Source organism: Melopsittacus undulatus, chromosome Z, assembly GCF_012275295.1.
Source record: "Melopsittacus undulatus isolate bMelUnd1 chromosome Z, bMelUnd1.mat.Z, whole genome shotgun sequence".
Taxonomy (NCBI): domain Eukaryota; kingdom Metazoa; phylum Chordata; class Aves; order Psittaciformes; family Psittaculidae; genus Melopsittacus; species Melopsittacus undulatus.
Genome location: NC_047557.1, coordinates 95772125 through 95795088, shown reverse-complemented (window position 1 = coordinate 95795088; position 22964 = coordinate 95772125). Strand labels below are relative to the sequence as shown.

Below are 22964 nucleotides of genomic sequence, written 5' to 3'. Positions count from 1 at the left end.
TTAACACCACTTGAGGAGAGTCAAAGCTTTTGATGTATTGTTTCCACTGTCTTAAGGAAAAACAACCTATCACTGGTAATGTTTTCAAATTAATGTGTGTCAAATAACATCTATTCAGGCAAAGAGATTGATAGTTTTTGCAACATCTGGTACAACACAAGAAGCAGTTTTTTTTTTTCTTTGAGCCATGTTATTTCAATTTAGGAAGAAAAAATTGTTTTACAGTCAGATGCATGATCATCTTTAAGTATTCACAGAGAAATATAGCTCAAAACTGAAATGGGGTTGGGAAACTGTTTGTTCAGCATAATTACTCATACAACTAGGAGTAGGTGCAAAGGTCCTAGTTCAGCCAACGGCTAAAATTCAGACCCGACTTCCAGGATACATGTAATCCCTATATATGGCTAGATCAGCAGTGGTAGTGTACTTCAAGCCAGGCACCTGCTTATGCAGCTACCTGAGTCACGGCCTCTCTTTTTAACTTTTCTAGGTGGTTGTGATTAGATCTTGGCCTTCTTCTCACAAATAATCTTGTAGTCTTTCACATATTTTATCCAAAACAGTAAACTTCTTTGACATACAATTAGCAATGGCTGAATAAAGGTTATTAGGTAGAATGTAATCTCTTTTTGCTGAAGGTCAGTTACAATTTGAAACCCAGTCTAACCAAGTCACTACAAAGAGATGAGGTCTTGCTCAGTTAAAGCATTAATAAATTAATCCTTTAATCCATTTGAATAAGTGGTGCAGTTCTACAAAATCTCAGTCATGGTTACCCCTACAGTGATATAATATTTGCTGCCTTCTTAGGGAAGGAAAAAACCCTCTTGAGCATGAGTGGCCTTCACATTTGACAGCAATTAATACAGGGAGAGGGGAAAACCTCCGGATCTGCTGGTGATGACAAATGCCTTCAGAAGACTGATTGTGGGAATGTTCACAGCTATGCTAGTTAGTCTGTACCTCTCAGTGGGGCAGAAAAGAAACAAACACAGTTTGAGAGCCTGTGTGAGTTACGGGGGTGAATTTCTGCAGGCAAGACTAAATACATATGTTGCGTGCAGAGCTTTCAGGCCATTTCCAGAATGAGGGAATGCTTCCTGCCCTAGTGAAAGTTTGATGCTTACCACATTAGAATGACACTTACCTTATTTGTTGAATGAAAAAGCTGATGCTAACTTTTTATCATTACAGATTATGTATTTGTGACACCTGTCAAAGTGGATTCCAGTGGATCGTACATTTCACATGATGTTTTGCACAGTACTAGGAGAAAGAGATCAACTCAGAGTTCAAAGAGTTCCTTGCACTACAAATTTTCAGCATTTGGACAGGAACTTCACTTAGAACTTAAACCTTCAACCATTTTAAGCAACAGTTTTATTGTCCAGGTACTCGGGAAAGATGGAGTGTCAAATTCTCAGGAACATGAAATTGAGCAGTGTTTCTACCAGGGATTTATAAGGAATGATAGCACCTCCTCGGTAGCAATTTCGACATGTGTAGGCTTGGTAAGTGTTTTTTTTTAAACAAAACAGCATCAAAAGTATTTTCATATGTGGAATAGCAGCTGAAGGTGATTCATATGGTATTTAGGATACCGTGAAGCATCAGAATGTCCTAATACCACTAGTTGCTATTGCGTTTAACAGAAGAGGTTTTGTTATAGCCAATGAGCTACTTCACACCCTTTGTGTTTTTTTTATTAGTCTTTTGGGGTAAAAAAGCACAGAAGACTGAGTCCTAGTAATTATACCGTATCAATTTTCATTTGTTTGTGATAAATGATATTGTTTTTGCTTGATTTTAAGTGAATACTATTCTGAACTAATATGAGTAAAGAAAAAAGAAATCAATCTGTAAGCTTGTAAGAAAAAAATATTATACCTAGGTTTGTCAATTGCATTAAGGAAGGGCAATTTCTCTAACTCAGCAGCAGTTAGGAACCAGTTTCCTTTCACTTCTTTTGACAATTCCAGCCTTGTTTGGGATTATAAATTTGAATTAATTGATCTCTTATAAACGTGTTTAATATTATCATTGCTTATTTTCCATTTATGGATGTCATCCAAGTTCATGAAAAATTATTACCCAGAAATGATTTTTTTCAAAATACATTTGACAGTGCTCATTGCCTTCAGAGAAGTCTTTATTGATGTAATTCAGAAGAATCATCTACAGAACTAATAGTTATTGATGTTCTTCAGGCTTAAGCCTTGTACTTGCAAAGCAGTCTCCTATGGATGCGGATCAAAGCAATGACATTTGAGCATAAGGTGTATAAAACTACCTGTATGCTTTGTGGTTGACTGAGGTCCAGAGGATATGTTGGGTCACCCTCTAGAAGTCTGTTTTGCAAAGGTACTTGTCCATAAGGGCTATTAAACTGTGTGACCAGACCAAAAAAGGAGCACTTGAGACACCCAGTGTTTCCTTTGAAATAGTAATCTGTGACTTGAAGACTGTTGGTTAGGAAGAGCTGTTGAATACTGATAAGTGGTTGAAGTAGTCTGAATTATAATTTGAATGCTCTACTTTATTTATTTATTTATTTAAAATTCTTAGCAAGTTAGAGGAATTAGTATATTATAGTTCATTTGAACAGTTGAAAACGTGACTTTGAAGCAGGTGCCAGGTACTGGAACGAAGCTCTCTTGTTTTTTAACTTGTGTTTGTGTTAATATCAGATGTGCTTAGCTCTTTCTGTGGAAGCCCCATTTTCATAACTGTCAGCTCTATTTATGCAGGAAAAAAAGCCTGTTCTCACTTACTGTTTGTCCCTTCCTATAAAGAAGTGTTCTACCTTCACACAACAGTTACAGTTTGGGTGATCTCCCCTGTTTGGTCATGTTTTGTTTTTTTAACATGCCTTATGAGCTAAATGAAGTTGGGCTTGTCAAGTCTTGTCTGGAGAAGGAAGGTTCAAGTCTGCCTCAGGTCACAAAGAAACAGAATATGGTGATCTTAACTGAGGCTGAAATGGATCTTTTACCACTGTCTCGACATAGAGATTGTTATGACTGTAAGATTCACTTAGAAAAGATCCAGAAACTGATCAAAAGAGAATAAATATTGCCATGAACAAATTTATTATGGCAGTACCTAGGTTTTTGCAATACCTAGATTATCAACAGCTAGAATCTTTAATCAGTTCCAAGGTTGAGTAGATTTAACTTTCAATTGTTGTTTTAAGCAGGTAAGTGAAGTAAACCATTACTTATAATAATCTCCTGCAGAGTAGGTATCACAAAGTGTAACTTTTTCCTCTCCTTATACATTTATTAAATAATTTCAGTGCACGTAATGAATCCCAGGCAAATTATCAACAGGATTCTTACTCATTCAGCTTGCGAAGCTGCTTTCTTAAAACTGTGTCGTCAGCTGTCTATAAAGACAACCACGTCACTTTTCACTGTGATCCAAATTCAGTAATCATATGTTAAGTCTGGACGCTGTGCTCTGATCAAGAGAACCTTGTGAATAGCTTCTATATCCTCTTTGCGCCAACTACTTTTGTCACTTGGTTGCCCTTCTTTCCTATTTGCTTTGTTCGCTGCAATTAAACCAAAAGTGGTGTTTCTTCTATATGGTTGGTAGCACTAATCTTTCCATTGTTCCTTTCATTAGCAATAGCTTCTCTACAATAAAACTGCAGTGACCCATTCTTTCAAGCCTGGAACAACACAATGTGATTTGGAAGCAATTGCATTTCAATAGACTACAGGGACTCTTTGATCTAATTTTTTGGATGACCTAGAGTATTCAGTCATTCAGCTGTCTGTTATCTGCCATTGCCTGCAGAGTAGACTTTCAAGAGAGTCTATATGAAATGGTTTGTTAGGCAAGATGACCTTAACTTAACACTTGGAAGGGACAAGAATTTGTTGTTTTGGTACAGATCTGTTAAGAGATCTGTGTATCTTACTTGTGTTTTAATAGCTTAGTTGACAGTATGGCCCCACAGTTTTATGCTGATTTGCTGATTTGAGACCAAACAACACAATTTTCTTGATGCGTCAGAAGGCAGAACTGGGTCTTTGCTCTATCTGAATAGTACTTTAATATCTTAAGTTAGCATTTTAGGAGAATGTGTACAGGTTTAGTGTGAGTACTGTTTCTTGTCTTTTCATCATCAAAGTGTTGAAGTGCTTTGATTTTTCAATGGGAAATTTGCTTTCTTCTGTCTTCTGCCTTTTCCTGCTTCCCTTATTTGCTGGAGCAATGCTGTTATGCAGCAAGAAACCCATGATTATATCTTTTAAATGAAAGTATCTTGTATGCAAGGAATCTTCTTTCAATCTTCCTACATGTCTGCTTCACCCTCAGACATTGAGTAGTAGCGTCATAGTGATAAGAGTATGACAGATGCATTAGAATATAGGCTTATGTTGTACATAGTACAGATTTGCTCAGCTATTTTATCAAAGTTGCTCAGAAGATGGATGTACTTCACTCACCTTCAGAAAAATGTGTTCTGGACTATCTGTGGAAAATATGATACATTCCTTCCAAAGAAATTGTGATAATTTTGTTCATTTTTGTGTATTTTATTAATACATTCTCACTTTCAGTGGTATGTTTTGGGTGTTTTTTGTTTTTTTTAACTCTTAAAACTTTGGGTTAATGGGTTCACTTTTATTAGTAAACACAATTTGAGTTTCTCTCTCTGGCATCAGTTTAATGTGGCCAACTAGACACTAATGCAAAATTTTTAACTTCTCTCTCCACTGATATTCATTATTACTTGTGATAAAGGTCCTGCATTACTCCAGCACGACTGTTTGGAGTTTCCTTCAATCCCTTCAGCAGTCCCAGTTGATACATCCAGACCACTGGTTTGTCTTGCTGGTTCATCCTTGGCTTGCATTCTCCAATTCAGGCTGTTCATTCTTCCCAAATTAAATTTTTTCGAACTCCTGGCTTGAGCCAATTCTTACTTAATTGTAATTATATGACTATTGTTATTTAGTAATATAGTATTTCTTATAATTGCCTTTAGCAATTGAATCTAATTAGGAAGCAGATTATGCCAAATCCACGGAATACAGGGGTGGTGGTGTCAGTTTTTCAGAAGGAGATGGTGCTGGCTGCTGTTAGAATAAAAGATGGGGTTTAGGACTTACTCAGTGTTATCTGTATTCCTGCCTCATTCTCTTGCCCCTTGCCCATTCTCATCTGTAATTTGTGCCATCTCATCTGTGTTAAAACCAGATGTTTACTGCTGGTTTGCTCTCTTTAACTCCATTTTCATGATGACATTGTCTCTGAATGACTTGCTACTGTCTTATCTGTGTGTAAATTGTGTGGTTGTCTCTCTTTGTATGCTAGTTGGGTCTATGTATACATAATCTCATGCATAAAGTGGGCTGTTTGCAGTCACACAGTAAATTAGACCCCTGGAGTTGTCAGTAGTCTATTTGTGTTCTACAGGCAGTCTCGAAAGTAATATATAACTGTGCATTTTGGAGGAGAAGTCATGTTCCCCTTGTGAACTAGAACTCTCTCTTACAAAGTCAAACAAATTTACACTGTAGTCCAATGCATAACATAGAAAACAGGGAACATAATGAATGAGTAGTTTATTATATAGCATTTGTGGGGATGTTGATGCTGCTTATCAGAGAAGACAGGTGAGGACATACAGCAAGTACAAAACATTCACCCAGAGGAAAAAAACATACAACATGAAGGAGCTCTTCTACCATTACATTGGAGAGTAAACATGTATGTGTATTCTGGGTCAGAGAGAAAATTAGTGCAGTTCATGTCCTGTAATGTCCTGTATGTAAAACTATATGAAACATGGGTTTATTGCCCAGGCCAAATTCAGCCCTAAGCAAGTACACTGACCTGGAGGCCTGAGAGGCTGCTCCTGCTTACACTAGAGGTGAATGTGGGCCATTCTCTGTCTTTTATTTCTGTACCTCAGTTAGAACAGTAGAGTCAGCTTCATGCACTAGCTAGTGCCCTCCTTTGTTTTTGGCAAGACATGATTGAATCTTTCATTATAATGGGACTCTTTCTCTTGTCTCAAGTTCTGTTATGTTTGTTAGTGTCTCATCAAGGGAAGAGAAAGAGGAGGGAAGGACGCATCATGTTACACTTGCTGAGCTGTCAGAGGAGCCTACGACTGGAGAAAGGGTTGGACGTAGCACTGAAAGAGAAATAGGAGATGTATTAATTCAGTGGAAGATGTGTGTGCATGTCTGAGGGCAGGACTTTGCTCAAAGTATCAGAGAAGCCACAAAATTACAGCTTCTGAACACAGTCTGGCCACCTAAGCAGCAGGCAGGCAGGCAAAGCAATTCATGTACCCATTCTTTGTAGTTGTTTAATTGCACCCTGTATTAGCATTATTTAAGTTCATGCTAACAACAGCCTCTTATTCCTTGAGCTCACACTTTAAGTCTAATTAAATATGTTGAGACAAATCCCAAGGTTCTTCTGCAGACAAACTCAAAACCAGTGAGCCAGACTGCTGGTAAAAGGACAAAATAATTGCCGCTCACACTGAGGTTCCTTTAGAAACCTACAGCTGTAAAAATAGGACAAAATTTCACCCTCTGGGACCTTGAAGAGAAACTAAGTACAGAGCTGGTGATTTGACTCATTCTCAAAACTATTTTTAGTCCACCCAGAAGCCAATTTACAAATCCTACATTTTCTGCCATTATACCAGCACAACATGAACAGCATCTGGCATATGAGTTCCTTGACTTTCTTTATATTCCCACACCATTATATCTCCATCCTTTATAAAATACAAACTGTGTTTTACAGGATCATAATTTTCTTCACTGGACATTTTGCCATTATTCTTTCTGTAATATGGTAAAGATGAAAATATGAAAAAACCTTACAGGAAAATGAGGTGACAATGGGAAAAAGCCATATTCTTTAAAATATTTTAAATTATACTGAACAAATAAAAGACACTGTTTCTGGTCTCAGCATTGGTTTGACTGCTGATGAATTGTGTGATTAGATCATTGTTCATCCTTCTCCATATCTGTGTCATAAGCTTTCCACTTAAAGACAGCGATATGCTAAGCATTTTGTCCCTACTGATTCCTGATAGGTGAGAAATGGAATTATAGAAGATAAATGGCAGAGGAAAAAGTCTGCTTCTACTGGACAGGAAAACTAATAGAGGTTGTGTTCTTCCATGGTTTATATAAAAAAGCCCTGGAAGCCTGGAACATGCATAGAGGAAATCCTGTGTCACTGAGAGTGCTTTGACTCCATCAGCCTGAACACAGTGTGCTGCTTAGGAGAACAGCTCACAGGAGTACCCACAGGAGTTGGTCCTCAGTCATTTTTGTGTGCTTCTTTAGTGCTGCCAGTAAGAGCATGGAAATTTTTCATTGATGTATTGGTGTACTTCAAGCTGTTGCGAGTATTGCTACTTACACCCTTAAAGCAAGTCCAGAAACAGGGAGCCATCCATTTATACATAGATAGGCAGTTCATGATGGCCTTTCTTGTTAAGCCTACTCTTATCATAAGTTTCAAAGGAATTAGTAGACTCTGTCTATACTTGAAACATCAGTATTTTTCTTGCTGTAGCAAAGTCTTTCCATGAAACTTAGTTCCCACACTTTCCCTGGTCCGTTAGAGTGAAGCTTATAGTGAAATGCCCTCATAAGGGTCAGAAGAGGATGACCTGTCTGCACAGACTTGACCTCTTCATAACAGGATGTCTTTGATGTAAATGAGGGTTTTTATTTTAAGCGCCACTATTTTCATTTGGACCATCTCTGCTGCTAAGATGCAGCATACTCTGTTCTGCACAGCTGTGCTGTGCTGAACATATAAAATATGTCCCTCTTTAGAGGCTGATTCTAATAAGTAATAGCAGCCTTCAGTCACTAATAATTAACTTAAACAAGGTTTTATTTCTGTCTTTTTTCCCCTTCTTTCTCCACTTCAGAAGTGTTTGAGGAAGATACCAGGTTTGCAGACCTGGAGTGTAAAGGCTTTTGTTTACCCAAAACACAATGACGGTCTGTGAAAGTGTAGTTCAAGTCCAACTCAAGCAGACCACTCCTGACCCACAGCAGTAGAGCGGAAAGTACAGGAGTTATCTTGGTTGTGCCTTGGCCCCGCCACACAATCCACTTGATCTGAGCAAACAATGGGATCAAAACTGCTCTTAAACATTTTGTTTCTTTTCCTCACAAGCTTACTCCCTCAGCCTCACTGCACAACTAGGGCCCTGACTGCGGTGACAGCTTTGTGATTTGCACACTCATACTCAGTTGGGAACTTGACTTTGATTCAATGTAGGCTTCCAGTTATGAGTGGTCTGGGTGGTTGCTGGGAGTTTGTTACTAGCTCCATAAGTCCCTTTTGTTTATTTTGGCACATGGAGTTTTTGTCACATGGAGTTGTGTTCGGGTCTGTTTTCTGATTTTCAACTTTTTAGGAAAGGTTTTGTATTTTTGACGCATGACATGTCCCATTCTCTTTGAAAGAGATAATAGATTAATCACTGGGACTGGTGTCCAGTACTGCAAACAGTGAGAGAAGGATGGAAGTTTAAACACCATTTTCAATGTCTGTGGTCTTGAAATTTACAGTTCATGGATGGGGGCAAGGTAAAAGCTGGGGCAATGCTAGACAAAGGCATCAGAGCTGTGATGCTTGATTATTTATCTGTCAATTCTTTAAGACAATTTCAGAGCTATTTGCATCTGATTTCATTCTCTCCTGGGCATGAGTAATGTTGTCTTAACAGACATATAGTGCTTTAGGGATTTTCTAGAAAATACTATGTTTTTTTCTGTTTGGAAGTTGCAATGTCCAGTGATACCAACAGTAGCCCCACTAAAGTCGGCAGCCTTTTTGGGCACTGGAAGCTTTCCCTCTGACTTGACTCCTGCACACATACAGAAGCTGTTACATCCATATGGATCGCTTTGTAATGGTCTTCTCTCAGTGAGCTGGCAGGAGAGGGATTAAACTTAGTTATCTTAGTTATTATGCTAGCAGTGAGAGCTACAGTGAGTTTTATCAGCTGCAACTCAGACTTCAGTATCTTTTTTCTAAAAACCACTCATTTTGTATTAGGAAGGCTCTGACTAGCCCTTAAATGGTATCTGAATTGAACTTTAATGGATAATTACATTACAAACAAGGTTTTCCTCTGTCTTTTTGATCATGTCACTGAGAGCAGAAATGTTGGTTCTTTCTTGCCTTTTCTTATCCCATTTTAATCCCAATTCTGTTGCTGCAGGTCTACCATAAATTACAGTATGCTAAAGGAATTTCCTATTGATTTGCTTTGACAGTGATTTGACCAGCTATGTGAATAGCTGATGGAAGCAGAACTTATCTTTGGTTCAGGCAGTAAAGCATTGACTAAAGCTTTGAGGTAAACATTTACAGAAGAAACCTGGAATCATAATGCCTTGCAGCTCAGTACAATTTACAAACATGTATTAATTAAGCTTCAGTTCTGCTTTACTGTGTGTTAGATGAGAACAGCATCCTGGCTCATAATAGGTTGACATCAGTAACCTTTTATTGTTTATCGTGCTCGGAAGTCACTAAGAATGAGGGTGAAGAAATGTCAAATAATCAGGTCACACGCAAGTGAATGAGTCTTGATGGTTGAAGCTCAGTACCGTGGGAACCATTATTGTCCAGTGTAATTTCTGGAACATGCAAGTTAATTTCTTTTTTACAGTGTGAGTTCATAAGCTAGGGAAATCTATAAACAAGTTGTACAGTCAGATGAAAATCCTTTCCCTCAGTCTCATATGTGGCTGCCCAGCTAGTTCCTGCCCAGAAAATAGTGAAAGAAAAAGGTTTGAAGACAAAGATAATAGGTCTTGAGGTTATTCTTATTGGAATAACAAGGCCCAGTGCAAACCTGCTTAATAGTAGAGGAAGCTGAGGCAATAATGTGATATTTACTTGCACAGACAATAGGGTGTTGCCTTTTCACTCTCTTGTGGCATTAGCATTTCTAGCTGCCCCACTATGTACACAACACACTCATGGCTTTATTCTTGAGGACTGGATTCTTGCTGTTCACAGTAGGATCACTTGAATGCTAGTGCTTGCCTGCCTAATATATGTTAATTGAAGGACTTTTGTGTCTCAACATCTTTATTAATATTAATGGAATGGGATTTTTAATGGACCTATACAAAATATGCTTGACCTAGCTTGAGCCCTCACTTTTGTTTTTATACTCTGCAGCACAGTGCGGCTTCCAACTAATTTAAGAACGTAATATTATATTCTGTGGTAGAGTACACAAACTAATGAAACATGGATTACTCTTCAGATCTGCAGTTTCTTTGCCATGAGATATGGAATTTATATAACACCAGAATATAATTAGTTTGTTTTTTTTTTTTTTTTTAAATTGTGAAATTTAAACCAGATTTGCTTTTTCTTTGTGTAAATTGTTGCACTTCAGTGAAAAGAGTGAGCATGTAAAAACAATCCTATCTTGACCAGCTTTGGCTTATGTGACACACTCATTCTTTTTTTTTCATCAAAACAGTAAGTCTTAAAATTAGGCTAGACTAAACCTCAAGAAATATTTTGAGTTGATATTGTAATTGAAGCATGGTCTGCTCATGGTAAGGGGTAGGTATAACTGTGTAACACAGTGATGGAGAAGAAAGTTTAAACTTTTCTAAAGCTGTGGCTAGCCAGTTTCATATATTGCTAATGCTTGACAGAAAGTTTTGTTATTTGTTTTGTTAGATAAAAGTATAAATTAAAGATTAAAATACCAGTTGGGATAGGGATGAGATTAATTTTTTCAGCCACTATAGATGATTATAGTATGGGCAAGAAAAACACTTCCATCACTTGCACCTTTTTGCTACTTTTTCTGAAAAAACGTCATTCCTACAGTCCACCATGTCACACTATTTGCAGTAGATGTCTCTGAAATCACTGTAGAGACCAGATAACCACAACAGTATCTTCAGCCTCCAGGTTTTTTCTATTTGCTGGCTTCTCTTCATGCTAGAAGGCATGGGAAGGCTGTAGGGATATTCTTTGCTCTCCCAACATCTCATATAAATGATCAGATTGTTATCCTGCCTCTAGCAGCAAAAGCTTAAGCAAAGGGGTGTAAAAAGTCAATTTCCAGGCTGAGACATAAGTGAGCAGCTGATGTCTACTGATTCCTGTAGCACAGTATCTTCCACTCTTATTGACAAGTCGTTGCTGGCATTGCTTATGGGCTTCAACTGAAGCTTGTAGTGAATGAAAAGTTTTTATACTGACTACTTCAAATCAGAACCTGGCCTTAGGAGTGTTTTCTTCCTCCCTACATCATCCTGGACCTTGAGTCCAGAGGCTCGCCATTTCCTTGGGAAATATTACTAGTTACTGTTTGGTTTAGAGAGACATTTTGCAAATGGAAAGTACCACTGTCTCATTGAGAAAGTGAAGCATGTCCATTTCTACTCTGGACCCCAAAACATGTCTTGTACATAATCCAAGGTGGTGTTGTATAATCAGATTTCACCGAATCATAAGTAAGATGTTAAAAAATGGCCAACTTGTAAGGCAAAGAAACCTGTCTGTAGATTGACCATCTGCTGTTCTCATGGAGATCTTGGACTACTAACAGCCTCGAGTAAAATGAGGCAGGAGTTCAGGCAGTTTCCCAGAGAACCAGCTGCTGCTGCTAGAAAAGGCACCAAAGTGCTTGCTATCTGGTGCCTGAAGCTGCCAGAATTGTTTCAGTGTACTAATGCCAATTGTTTTTGTTCTGCTATGCTGCCAGAGTATTGTGACAATGGAGTAAAGGAAGCATGACGGCCACCAAAAAACACAAAGTCAAGAGTAAATGTAAAGACATTACTTGGCCGAATCCCAATCAAGTCCTGATGAAGCTTGGCATTGGAAGTAAAAGAGGAAAGTAGGTTTAGAGGCTTGTTTCCCTTGTCAGACAAGAGAGGGACTTCAGTTTTAGATCTACAAAAATGTACATTATCACTTGCCATCCTGGGAACACCTGTAGGAGGCAAGTCCTCTTTCATCTTCTGCTCTTGATAGGAGAGCTGAATAATTGCAGACAGAAGAACGTAGTCTGTTCTGAAATAGTTAATTGATTTTTCCTTTTCCTGTGATTCCTCTGATTACCAGAGAGTCCTGGGTGGTCATTTTAACTGCCTGAGGCATAGACAGTCCTGTGGTTGTCTCTTCTGCCATTCAGTAACTATATTCCTTACTGGCAAAATAATAATTATCATTTAAATCAACACCTTTGTGGTTCTTCTAGGAAGGGACTTAAATTTTTAAGAGAGAGTTTGATGTGATTTGTCTCTGACTTTTGTGGTAGGTGAATGGATGTAGGGTTACTGCAAAAAATAATAATGTAGAGAATGTATATCAGTATTGCACGACTTCTATCATTATATATTAAAGGAATAAGTCATTATAAGTCTGTAAATTATAAAGATTATTTATTCTTGGGAAAAAAATCAGATTGGTGAAATTTTTGAGAATTAGTATAAGTAATTCAAAATGCTATCAAGGTTTGGTGTGCTATTCTAGCCCTTTCAAATGGTTCAGTGCAGTTATAGAAGAAAAAGCCCTGGACAGGGGTGATCAAATGTGGAATCGTGGGCTGAAACTGTTCCAACAGGATGGGAAGTGTAGTTTAAACCTTCTCTTATCTCACCAGTGTCCATACCCATGCTGCCTCTCCACAGCAAGATGTTTGATTGATTCATAACAACTGATGGGCAGTTTAAAATTTCAAAGCTTTTAATTTCCTTGTTCTTGACAGATAAAGAGGGTGGGCATTTCCTGATAATGTGGTATACATTCAAAATATTTAAGTTCCCTATGGTGCTATTTGTGGCTAATTTACTTCCATAGCACATTAACGCTGCTGGCTTTATGCTGTGGGAGGAGTGTGTGGTGTAGCATGCTGTGAAGAGAGGAAATGTTTCACAACAAGAGGTCCTTCTAGCTTTTCCTCTGTTTATATTACCACCTGGAAAGCAGAAAAGGTGGAGTAAATGACTGATGATCCATATGGATTGCATGAACAGTCACATCTTTAGTCACGACATATTAAGCTCGTAAGTTCACACTGGAGAAGTGACAGGATTGCACTTTAATTCCTGGAAGCATATATATTCTTATGTAGGAAAATATGTAGGCACAAACAGGGCTTGAGTGCCTTCATGCTAGTAATCTTTTGGCCATCAGTGCCCCTTTAATGGCCACTAAGCAGACAGATTATTTGGGGGAAAATATGGGATACGCTAATGTGAGGAACAGAGGCTCGAGGACAGGGTCTAAGAAACAAGTTAGAATGACAGATCAGTGGCTGTGCAAATGACACAGAGTTTTACAGAGACTTGGGATGGGAGTACCATATTTTTTACTTTTCATATTAATTTTTCTCATTCTTGCCCATGAAAACAGATGAATTATCTCGTTTATGAGAGTTGGTGTGCTTTGACACACTACTTGTTTGGCTCATGCAGCACTTCTCAGCAGATCAAGCGTATCCTGATTTCTAAGCAAGGGTTGAAGATATAACAGCAGCTGAACTGTGTAGCAGTTCTCTCAAGTTATGGCTGAAGTTACTCATTTCATGCCTAAAGTCCACAGAGAGCAGCTGGGGGCTGCAGTGTGACATGGAGAGAGCTCAGGTCTTGTGTTCTGTGGTGTCAGGAGAGAGCAGAGAGACACTCAGGCCCTGGGACTGGGACCTACAGAGGAGATTGAAGTGTCTAAAACACACACTTCCATGATGTCCCAGAGCCTCTGTGACCCTGACAGCACATTCCTCTTCTTGGAGCTTTTTTCTTAACCTATGCTTAACCTGACCTTTGCTTAACCTACTGTTCAGCAGATTCATTGCACAAAGTGGGTCAGACTGCTTAGGAAATTTTGCCTCCAAAATATTTTGCTGATTTTGTTTTGGTTTGGGGTTGTTTTTTTTTATAAATCCTTTTATAACTGCAACATGCTGAGTTGTCAACAAACTCCAGATAATTGTATCTTCCTTGACTTTACTGCATTTTTATTTCAATAAGAATGCCTATAGTGTTTAACATAGTGCCAACATCTGTGGCAGTAGGTTTTTAGGCTTCTTAGACTAATTTAATAAAAAGTATCTCACAGAATAGAAAGTTGCTTTTAGGCACAACCTTCTCTTTGTCACTCTATCTTTTCTATTTCTTGAGATCTCAGAGATCATCACATGGTTACTTAGGCTCCACAGACTATATTTTGAGAGCCTAATATGTAAGGTAGTACACACACACTGAAAATACTACTGTGCAAACACTTTCATGGAGAAATACTGTTCACTTGCTTGAAAATCAATGCAAATGGTGATTGCTAAAACACAAATGAAAGCCCTCCCTTCTTGGGCCAGTTTCTGTGGGACTTTGTAAAATACAAAACTTAATGTCCTATCCTCAGCTTCTTTATCCTCTCTTCCCATTTCTCATTCTCAAAGGTGTATAATAGAACTGCTTTCTTCAACAAAAAGGCACAAGTGAATGCTTGTACACCATTGTTCATACTTTTTTTAAGAATTATTCCTGCTAAGAGTCACGTAATTCATACGCTTAGTATTTAGTCACGTAATTCATACTTAAGTATGCTTATGGTAAATTCAGAGTAACCTTTCATGACCAGTTTAGTACTGCAGGCCTATTTGATAAGTATAAATCAAACATGGATCTGAATACCTGGAAACTGTTATGTTAACACTCCAAACACTGGTTGAGACTTGTGTGTTGTACTCAGACCTTGTCAGGAGAAATAAATTGATGTGTTGGGTTGAAGGGTGGATTTACCTCTCTTTATGCTCAATATCTGGACCAATATAAAGGTAATATTATTGCTTCTATTTAAGTGTTATGGCATGATGTTTTATTTCATACCAAACCAGGACCTCTTTGTGGCAGTTTTTGCATGCCACTATAGTTATTTTTGTCACAGATATTTCTATAGTCAGACAATTGCACTGAGAATCTTTTCTCATCAAAATGTTATTTATAATTCTATTAACCTTTTGAAGTCTGTGACAGAGCCACCCAGGTTTTCTGCTTTTAATTTTGGTGCAGATGCACAGCAGAGCAGTTATAACATGCTCACCTTTGTGCATCAGTCCCTTGAGTAGAAACATCATAGACTAATTTGTGGGAGAGAGGAATGTGAATGAGTGTGCGCAGTTTAAAAACAGGACAAGGATTAGTGCAGTATGTCTGAGCACTGCTTATTGGTAGCTACAGGTAAGAAAACAAAGAATCATGGACCCATGGTATGCTCAGCAATATCATACTGTGAAGGCAGGTCAATGGCCATAAATGTTTCCTACAAATTATGAGGGGTTTTTTTTCATGGCATGAAATATAGATGGAAATTACTACATTTATCTTAGCAAATAACTCAATTTTTATACAAATGCCCTTTGTAAACCAAGATCTGGATGCTAGGGATGGTTTTACAGTTATCTGACTGTTAGGTGGAGTTGCCATTGTACTGGTTTCTCAACATTGTGAAGAAATAAGAAAATGGTGAGGTCTTATTTTAATTCAGTGGACCTTTAGGATGCTACTGCCCTGCATTTCGTGTTTAATGGTATGTATTGCATTCAAGGTTTTATTGACTTACCATTTCTTGGGATCAAAAAACATGTTTCAGACATACCTGGGCTACTGCCTTATTCAAATAGGTCATTACAGCAAAAGAAGGAAAAGTGAAATTTAGGCTTTCTGGCTCCTTCTTTCACAGTGATGTTAACTAATCAAACTGTCTCTATAGGCATATGAAAAATAGAAATCATTATAGCAAGGGAATTCCTAGTTGTGGGCAAACCTATCAACTTTCTCAGACTCCAGTGACTGAATGCATATTTCTGATTCACAAACCATGAAGCATTGCTATTCCTGTGAGTGGTGCCACCTATTAGATAGCATACCTATCCTGTGACCTTCTGTGCTTAGTCCAGTTGGTCACTGGATCACAGCTGGAGCTACTGAGTGAAATTCTGGAGGCTGGGGCTGCAGCTTATAGTAAGGAAGATGGAGGCATTTTAATAGAACAGCCTAGCTGGGGTCAGACATGAGCATTCATAAGTCAGTCTTGAGCATTGACTGGATAGATTACAAAATCCTGACTCTAAAGCTGAGAAATAAAGAACAGAGAATCTGAAGAACTGGGAGTTTAATCCAGATAACCCAGACGCCAGCCTGACATTCTCACTCTTGGGCCATCTTTGCTTCTTGTTTTCCATTCCCTTAATGGCCTAAGCTCTTTTGTTCCCCTCCCTTTCTCCTTCCCACATAGATATTTCAACATATGTATATGTCTGTGTATGTGGAATATCAGCAAAGCTGATACTTTGCTCCCTACAGAGTTTCTTGTGACCACTCTCTCATGTAACTAATCCATAGCAATGTATACCCCAAGAAGGAAAATTAAAAGGTTGGGAACCACTGACCTAACTTCTTAGTAAGCAATACAGCTGGCAATCAGATGTAACCCGAGCTCCTCATTATTGGAGTTGCTGAGCTATTCATAGCAAAGTAAAATTGCTATGGGAATTGAGCTGGATTTATTTGTTTGAATGCAAATTATCCCAGGTCAGACAGGCTCAGATCTTCTGCCCCCTTGAATTTGTTTGCATCAGCTCTGCCAGGCTGAAGTTTTCATGAAGGATCTTCACTGGGGAAAAGTGGGTATGAGGAGTGAACCACCGCTGTCTAGAGCATTTGCTTTGGGGCTTTCATACAGTCAGTGTAAGTCACTTTGAAGCCAAGACCTCTGAACAGAGTGAAGGGTCTACCCTTCATCAGCTAGCTATGTGTGGTGTCCAAATGCTTTGGATAAGTGTGTCTCTATATTGGCTGCAACTTCAACAGGGTGTTTCATAAGGGAAAGGAAGTCTTTCAGGCTTGTCTGCCACTCTTACTCATGATATGAAATGTTCTTTTGAAAGGTCTGGCTGCCAAAGTCCCATCACCACAGGAAAATCTGCATTTTCACAAAAAAATAAAAAACACCCAAGGTTGATGCTAGTACACATGTCCATAAAGGGTAAAAATAGCCATTAAAAACTCAGTTGAAAATTATTTAAGAAATCAGAAAGAAAACACAAAAGCGTTTTGGCATTATTTTGCAAAATCTCATAATTTATAGCATTGTTTCCTGCAAGCCCTGATTCATGACTGCTAATGTTTGGAGTTGCATGTCTGATAGGGAGGAATGTTCCTTATCAGAAACACTCAAGCAAGCATCTGTTAATGCTAAGTACCTATGAAAAGGAATTTCCAAGTACTGATTTTAGTTATCTATCATCAGTTGGTTTTTTTTAAGCTGTTCATTTTCTGTGTCACTGTGCCCTAATCTTAGTGGTTTTGCCTTTATCACAGCTAGAGGAGCAGAAGATTCATTAAGAAGCCATGTGCTTTCCCTAGAATATTAGTATATCTGAATTCCATCCACACAAAATCGATTAGCTGTACACAAAGGAGGAGGAGAATCTTGCCAGAACATTTTCATTGCACCTAATTCATAGTAAACCATCCTTAGGGTGAAATTCTGCCCTGTCCAAAGGTCCGTTAAAGATCTTGGCATCACAAAGTCACATTTCAGAGATTTAAGAGGAACATGAATGGTGCTTTTATTTTGTGCTGTTACACAAACTGAGAGGACAGAGAGGGCTGCATTTTCTATGCTTCAAAATTTCCAGAGGATACACCTCCTCTCACACTTTAAGGGTTCTCTCAAGCTGTGCACTGAGCTACATGAGATGCTCGATTAGAGGACTAACTGAACTACCTTCTGAAGTCAGCTGTTCTGTTATTCTTGCTGTACTGTAAGTAACTAATCAGCTGTAAGACAGCACATGACAAATAGTGGGCTGCCTTTTTTCTTAGGAAAAGTGAAGCATAAATGCATTCATAAAACACTCCTGCTGTTTCCTGTTTGCTTTGTGATGGATTTCAGAGCTGTCATAACTAATAAAGTATCCAGATTTTATCTTACAGTTGCAGGGATTTGCTTAAACAGGCCATATCCAAGTGCTTGTACAGCTACCAAGCCTAAATTTGAGCTGTTGGTTTTAGCTAATTGCTTTATAGCAATTAGCAATTTCAGTATAGCAACCATTATAGCAAGTCAAAGAACCATGCTGCTAGAATCATTAAGGAAGTGATCTCCAGTGCAACTTGGTAAACCTTTGGCACTTAAATATTATTAGTGTATAATTAGTGTCATAATATTGTAACTTACATTAGTATTTTTCTTCTGTTCATTTATCATGCTTATTTCTGTTTAAAAAACAAAAGACCCCCAAAAAACCCCAAAAAACCCTCAAAGCATGAGAAATGAGGGCACTCATGTACTGACAAGCAAGTATTTAATCTGTGGCAAAGCAATCAAATGTGTGTTAGTTCTAGAATATCTCATTACCCTGCAATAAATACCAATTTAATATATTTAAATACCAATGTGACTGGTTCAATTACCTTAAGTGGAGGAACAAATAAGAATATTTCCTTATTTGCCATATGTTGACAGAGGGCTGCATAAAGATGTTTAAAACAAGTTCAGTCAACTGCAGAAATACAAAGGCACTATTCAGAGATAACACTGTCTTTGTTCATATAGGAATAATTAAAGACATGCAATTTTGTTACCTTGTTTTAATAATTGCTGAATGTTCTGCATAACACTTCTTTTGAGCAGCCAAACAGAGTAGTCTTTTATGACTAACTCAGACTGGCAATTTAAACATCGTGCTCTCCTTCTGTCAGATCTGAAGATAATAAAATGGTATATTGTGAAGAACTCTCCACATTGTGCATTTGCAAAGAATCTATATTGTATTAGAAAGTGGAATAAATTGAATACTTCTTGTAATTCACTAAGGATCTAAAGAAAAATGTGATCTTCTGTACAATTCTGAAATCAGAGGAGGCAATCAGTGATTCTAATGCTTCCTTCCTTCACAACAAAAATATTTTAGTGTGTATAAAGGCCACTAACTTAACCTAAACATTTGCTGTGGTACAGAGCCAGATATTCCAATTTATGAAAATCAGTAAAGGTCTTCTGAGGTTGTTCTCATCAGCCGAGGACTCAGTCCAATAAAGCATTACATTTGTAGTTAGCCATCAGTAACTGCCTATGTGCAGACTTGATCCTTTTGTGAAGGATGGGTGAATTTCTTTGGACAACATAAAAGCTAGGGGTTTAAAATTTAGTTAAATTCTCTTTCACTTAGTGTGTTCACAGGCCTTTGTGCTGCCTGGTTTGGGATATGATCAAAAATGAACATGCTTTGAGTTTTACTCGTGGGATTTCTTGACTTCAATAATACATGTGTATTATTGGAAACCTCATGAGAGTCCATTCTCACTAGTTTCCCAGAACATTTTCTTTCCCAGATTGGTAAAAATGCCCTCTGGAAATGCTTGGAGAGACAATGTTCAGCTCAATGGGAGCTCCTGGGTACTTAACACTCTTTGAAAGTAATTTATTTCACAGTCTGTGTATGGACTTAAGGTCCAGACTTTTCACCTCTTGTTGGAGAATTGTGGATCATGTCCATTGTCACTGGCATTCAGAAGCTTGTTGAACTTACCCAGTGCTTCATCTGTGCAAAGTGCCCTTCTGAGGGGGACAGAAACAGCATATAGAGGCAAAACCTGCCTCGGCTCTGTCAGCTGCTTTGGTCCCCTTCACAGTTACCCCTCAGAAAAGGGGCTGTAGGCTGTAGCAGAGAGGGAGTGAACTTCTCTAATTGCCATGATTTACTGCTGTTGGTTCGGCTGTTTGTTCATGATGCTTCCCAAGGGTAAAGATATCTTTCACCTCAGCAACACTTTCTGCAAATCTGTTCCTTCTTTCTCTTTTACCAGATATGTTCCTTGTCATTTTTTTTTTACCTAACTTCACATCTTAATTTGCTTATTTTGCTTATATTTTCCAGAGCAGTGACATTTTGACCCTAACCTGAGAGGTGCTCAATAACCCATCTCTCAAAAAGGCAGTTAGTGATACCAGGTATCTACAATTCCAGGTCAGGCTGTACTATACTGCTGGCTATAATTCTTGGAAGTAGTTTTGCTTATGACTTAGTAAGGTTATAGCCTTACATATGTCTCAGACTACCAACTTAACCCATCCCAAGAGGTGATCTACTTCATTACACGTTCTCTAAAGAGGCAATGATTTATTTAGACTGCTTACATGATTGCTTTGAACAGCTTTGTACTAGTATTGATTAAATATCCTTGCTTTGGAGGAAAGAGGAATCCATAAAATGAATGTTGGCAAACAACTCTATTCTTCCAGGGATTCCTTGGCTTGTGTGAGAAAACTCTTATCTTTGCCCCATTTTTAAGACTTGACCCAAATCCCACTCTAAACAGCTGGTACTTTTCCTCCTGTCTTGACAGGATTTTGTGTCAGGTTGCTGGTGTACACACAGGGGCTGCCATCTCCACATGGTTTTTTCTTGAGTGTGCATTTGAAATGGATCTGAAATCACTGTCGCTATTCTCCAAGCTCGTGTCCATGAACTAGGTGTTGCAATATACCATGTAGACATATAAATGTTATGCTGTGCTTGAGCTGGGGGGCCTACAAGGATGCTGGAGAGGGACTCTTCATGAGAAACTGCAGTGAAAGGACAAGGGGCAACAGATTCAAAGTTAAACAAGGGAAGTTCAGGTTAGATACAAGGCAGAATTTCTTTACTGTGATGGTGGTGAGGCACTGGCACAGCTTGCCCAAAGAAGTGATAAATGCTCCATCCCTGGCAGTGTTCGAGGCCAGGTTGGACAGAGCCTTGGGTGATGTGTTCTCGGGTGAGGTGTTCCTGCCCACAGCAGGGGGTTGGAACTGGATGATCTTAAAGTCGTTTCCTACTCAGACCATTCTATGATTCTATGATACCAGCTGCCTTGGATCATGTCCAGAATGAAAAGAGGGCTGATTGCAAATGATACAATTGTTTTTGTACTTCCTGTAGGGACTACCATTATGGGCTTATAGAACCTGATGGAAGGGCCTCATTTCCCTGTCAGTCTGTGTTGGAATCTGAGGAGATACTGGAAATATACAGAGACCTCTCCCTTCTTCTAACACATGTTGCAGTATATTGGTATTTGAAAACTGGCATCTGCCCAGTTCTAGAGGCCAGTCTGGGCCTGAAGGCAACTTCTGGCTATTGGCTTAAACCAGGACAGTCAGGTAGCTCTTAGCTGTGTGAATAGCTTCATGTTCTCTGAATCTCCATCATGCCCTCTTTCTGCTTCTCAGATGCTCATTATTCTGGTATGGGAAACAGTCTGGCAGACAAAAACCACAGGTGTCATGTTTGAGCTAGGGGAGTCTCTGCCCCAGCAAGGGAGTTCTTTGGTGGCAGAGGTATGTCTTTTGTGTTTCCTTTGTGGTGCTAAAGTGCCAGAGACTTAGAAGTACATCAGGGCAGAAAATAAGAATTTGACTTTGATTAAAATGAACTGTGGCTGAGAAAATTTCATGAGTTTTCACTGCAAAGTGAATGAGAAAAGACTCCAATATGCTGTGACATGAGACAGTCCCAACAATATTGTGATGTGAATACTAGATGTATAGGCATCTTTGACAGCAAGTAATTTTAACCAGCAGCCTTAGCTCTTCAGTCATCTGTTCTTCTTTGTATTTTGAGGGAGTTCTTAATTTATGTTTTTATTTGTTTTAATCAGAACTAAAACCTGTACTTTATGTTGCTGTACTTTACATGCTGTACCTCTTGTTAAGATGTGATTGAATCAGTGATTTGTGGGGTTTAGCAGCTGGGCAGTTGTGAAATAACACAACAGAAGTCTTGGATCAATGTCCACTGAAGTCTCTGGAAAACTTTATGCCAATTTCAGTTGGCCTTTTGTCAAGTCTTTTAAAACTGCATGAATATTTGGCACTATTGTAATGGGTGTGAAAAGACATTTAACTTCTGCTTTTAAGAGATCTTTCATCTCGAGTACATGCATACCCATCTAATTGTGTAGGCTTAATTGATTTCTTTGGCTGTTTTAGCTGCTCTCTATTAAGATACAGTGGTTTTTTTAACTCCTTAATTTTACGTATATGCTCATAACACTGAATAAAGCATTCTGGATATAAGTAGTGTTCCTTAGACAACACATGCAAACCTTTTAGCACTTTATTTAGTTGAGATACTCCTGTCATTGAGCAAACTGTAACTTAACTTCGCGTCAGTCAGTATGAAGTAGTTATGTTTAGAAGAGACACTGCAGTTCATTTATACTTTTTGATTCTTAGTTTCATTTCATTATGCTTCTTACCTCATTATTTGAATCTGGTTTATGAATCTCCCATAACTCTAATATGCATATGGCCAAGCTGTTGCCTCTAGTTTAATTAGTATGCAGTGAAAATGTCTTGTATGCAAAGAACCCAAACTCATGAGACTATTCTAGTTTAGAGCAAGGGTTTATCAACTGTTTTAAAACTTATCTTTGTTCAACTGTAGGTAAGAAATGTAAACTCTGAAAATACTTCACTCACTGTCACTGTTGTGTTATTATGGAGGGTCTGTTTTTTGGAGATGCTGAAGCCTCAAAATGCATTAGGTTTACAGGCTGGTGAGCTGCCAATGGCTTCACTCAGAATCTAAGAACACAGGGGGAGACAAATGGGAGCAGCCTTAATGCTGATCCAGGAAGAGACCAATGAGACCTGTTAGAAACTGACATGTTAGTGTGATGCAAAACTGTTCCATGTGGAAGTTATACCTGGTTTTGCAAGCTAAAGTAAACTTTCAGTGGTTTCAAAAATTCTTATATTTCAATTATAATCTAACTTCAACTAAAAAAATAATGATGCAAGTATTTTATTATAGTTTCTCATGTCTAAATTCCATTTTGAGATTCTTCCTTTTGAAACACACCAAGAAAATAGAACAAGTGCCTTACCTTGGCAATAACATCCTGATACTG

The 22964-nt window shown here is 38.4% G+C and overlaps 1 protein-coding gene across 1 annotated transcript in view; it reads left to right on the top strand.

Annotated features, from left to right (window-relative positions):
* ADAMTS18 (ADAM metallopeptidase with thrombospondin type 1 motif 18) overlaps positions 1-22964 on the top strand; it is a 75626-nt gene that overhangs the window by 1020 nt on the left and 51642 nt on the right. The window contains exon 3 of the mRNA XM_034073225.1: positions 1198-1514. Within this exon, the coding sequence (XP_033929116.1) occupies positions 1198-1514 (317 nt within the window). The remainder of the gene's footprint in view (positions 1-1197; positions 1515-22964) is intronic.